This window comes from Microtus ochrogaster, chromosome 7 (genome assembly GCF_000317375.1).
Source record: "Microtus ochrogaster isolate Prairie Vole_2 chromosome 7, MicOch1.0, whole genome shotgun sequence".
NCBI lineage: Eukaryota > Metazoa > Chordata > Mammalia > Rodentia > Cricetidae > Microtus > Microtus ochrogaster.
This window is the reverse complement of record NC_022014.1, coordinates 48,305,405-48,308,563: the sequence shown is the minus strand read 5'-3', so window position 1 is coordinate 48,308,563 and position 3,159 is coordinate 48,305,405. Positions and strand designations below refer to the sequence as shown.

Below are 3,159 nucleotides of genomic sequence, written 5' to 3'. Positions count from 1 at the left end.
AAAAAAAAAAAAAAAAAATTGCAGCAGCGATTGTGCACATTTAAGGGGCACACTGACATTTTAGTTTATGTGTGTTTGTAATGATCATCAGGGAGACTGGCATAGCTATCACCTCAGCTTCCCTTTGTCTGTGTGGGGAACATTTAAAAACCTCTCCATTAGCTGTTAGAAAATATTTAACAGTTGTTGCAGACATTAGCTATTCCAACTATGCTGCAAAACTCCAGAAACCCTTCCTCCTACCCAGTTCTACTCTGAATTCATTAACCAGCCCCTATCTATCCTCACTAAGCTTCCTGAGACTTTGGGGACTGTGGTCTGTTCTCTATTTATCTTTGCTCTTAGCCAAAGGCTTAAGTAAAAACCAAAACCAAACAACTTTAAATAGACAAATGATAAGGTATTGATATAAAGAAATAAAATATTTTTGATTAGGTATATAATGTGTGTTCTAAGCTGTTGTTATAAGAATCAAACAACAACAACAACAACAAGAAAACAAAAAACCAGGGCTGGTGAGGTGGCTCAGAGGGGAAAGGCTCTTATTGTCAAGGCTGGTGATCTGAGGTCTACCTACACAGTAGGAGAGAACTGACTCCCGAAAGGCATCCTCTGACCTTCACAGGTAAGCCGGGGCGCGCATGGTAATAAAAAGAAAAAAATAGGGTTCGATAGGTGAAGAAGGGGTTGCCTTGCAAACACGAAGACCTGACTTCGGAGCCCGAGCGTTCAACACTGGGCATGGCACATCTGCCAGCATTCCCTGACTTCAGAGGCCCAGCCTTAAACAACGGGCACAGTGGCATCTGCTAGCATTCCCAGTGCTGGCAGAGCCTGGAGGATCTCGCTGGACAGTGTGGCCAATTGGTGAGCTCCAGGTTTAGTGAGAGACCTTGTCTCAAAAATAAGGTGGATTAAATAGTTGAGGAAGATACCCAACATGGACCTCTGGTCTTCAAGTGCACAAACAGTACGAACACATCTGAACCCATATTCACACAAAAAAGTGAAGGTTATAAAGCAGAAAAGTTACAGTAGTAAATCAAGGTTAATATATTACCAAGGAACGAAGTGTGTTTTTTTGTTTGTTTGTTTAAAAATAAACTCCAGGTAACAAAGTCTACTCTACACATGAAGACTCAGGCATTTAAGGTTAACACTCATTCTTTCACAGCAACTTGAAGACTGCATGGTGAAGCATCATTATTTATTATTTATTTTGATACAGGGGCTCACTATGTAGAGCAAGGCGGGTCTCTAACTCACAGAGATCCACCCGCCTTTGCCTCCCCAGTGGCAGGACAAAAGTAGAGCAACACAACGCCTGAAATCATGGCTATCTTTTATACTGTATTTTTAGGCAGGTCTAGAAACACACACACACACCACTGCATTAAAATTAGCACAGTACCGAGTACAGTAACACACTGTGCGGGCAGTATGCACCTGCATCGCCATGCCCAGAAATCAAAAATAAAATAATCATCTGTTTTTACTGGTATGCTGAAATTGTAATCTAGCTCTGAATCCAAGAGCTGAACTGGGCTTTACAAGGTAGTTGATTAAAAAGAAAAAAAAATCCTCATTTCATAGGTTGGGAAATGCGAGTAGGAGGGGTGATGGCTTGTTCACGTCCCACAGGGCGGTGAGTGGCGGTGTATAAAGGGAACCAAAACCTCCTGACTCTGACTCGCCGCTCTCACTAACTTTGGAATACGGTGTCAACCTCAGTCGCAGGTGCACAACCGGCTAGCGGCCGGTCTGTTAGCAGGGGACCAACAACAGACTTCGTTTCTCAAGTATGCAAAACATAAACACAGGTGACTTTCCGCCCGAGTCTCTCTCTCATTGAATCCTCTTATTTTAAGTCAATTCGTGGTCACGATGCCTCTGCTCTGGGGCTCACAAAGACAAACACAAGGTGGGAGGGCAGTCCCCGGCCGCAGCCACCCTGTCTCGCGCTTCTTCTGCTGGGTCGGACCCTAGACAGAACCCCGCCCCCCGCGGAACAGGTCGGCGGGGCAGCTCGTCCAACTCTCGGGCTCCCCTAGCCCTGTAGCAGCCCCAGCCCGCGGGACCCCGGCCTACCTGCGCGCTCCCCACCGCCGCCGCCGCCAGCGCCGTCTCCGAGCCCCGCAGCCGCGCGCAGCGCGCTCCCGCAGCTGGCCGATAGGTTCCCGGTGGCTCGGCGCGCTAGCGTCAGGATGGGCGCCGACCAGCCGTCAGCCGCTCGGGGCCGCGCCGCGCTCCGCAGCTCGCCGTGGCTCGGCAGCTGGCTCCTGTCCACGATCTCGAACTCTTCCCCCGACTCTCGGTCTGCCTCGGGCCCCGGCTGCGGCCCCGGCTCCTGCTCCGGCTCCGACTCGTGCCCCGCCCGGCGGCACTCTCCGCGGGCGGCCATGTTGGCCGGTCACGTGACCCGCCGCTGGCCTTGCTGGCGGCCTCGCGCTGCTCCCCGCGGCCGCTTCCCTCCCTCTCTGTTCGTGCTCGCCTGGGCTTGCTCTCCTGGAATACCGCTAGGGGAAAGTACGACTCCTCAGAAACACCGGTGATCCCCAGCCGGGAGTACCTGAAAGTTCCTTTTGAGCTTTCTGCTTCCTAGAACTTGGAATTGGTCTTAGTTTAGCGGTCTGGCAACCCCCTTGGTCCTTGTGACACCACTTCCTCTTCTGAACTTTCATTTCATGACAACTTTTTTTCCATTTGAGAGACACAATGTCACTGTTGGAGTTTTATTTGTTGTTGATCTTGTTTCCCAGACAAGTCCTCTTTTTGCCCAGGCTGGCCTCAAAATAGGCCTTGGAGCTGGGCAGTGGTGGTGCCTGCCTTTAATTCCAGCACTTGGGAAGCAGAGGCAGGCAGATCTCTGAGTTTGAGGTTAGCCTGGTCTACAGAGCGAGTTCCAGGATAGCCAGGGCTACACAGAGAAACCCTGTCAAGCAACGTGTGCTTGACTATGGGTTGTTTTTTGGGGGGAGCTGGGGAGTCGGGGCAGTTCTGGTAATTGAACCTTAGACTCACACATGCTAATCAAGATCTCTACCACTGAGCTGCATTCCACCCCGAGCACACACAACCAACAGGGACATTGAATTTGTGATCTTCCTGCTTCCATCTCTCAAGTCCATCTTGACAGCACTCAACACCCTGCTAGACATT

At 50.3% G+C, this 3,159-nt stretch overlaps 1 protein-coding gene across 1 annotated transcript in view; it reads right to left on the bottom strand.

The window, feature by feature from the left end:
* Positions 1 to 2,437, bottom strand: part of Rufy1 (RUN and FYVE domain containing 1) — a 46,628-nt gene extending 44,191 nt beyond the window's left edge. Inside the window, exon 1 of the mRNA XM_005350147.3 lies at positions 2,089 to 2,437. Within this exon, the coding sequence (XP_005350204.1) occupies positions 2,089 to 2,401 (313 nt within the window). The 5' untranslated portion in view covers positions 2,402 to 2,437. The remainder of the gene's footprint in view (positions 1 to 2,088) is intronic.
* Positions 2,438 to 3,159: the final 722 nt, after the last annotated feature.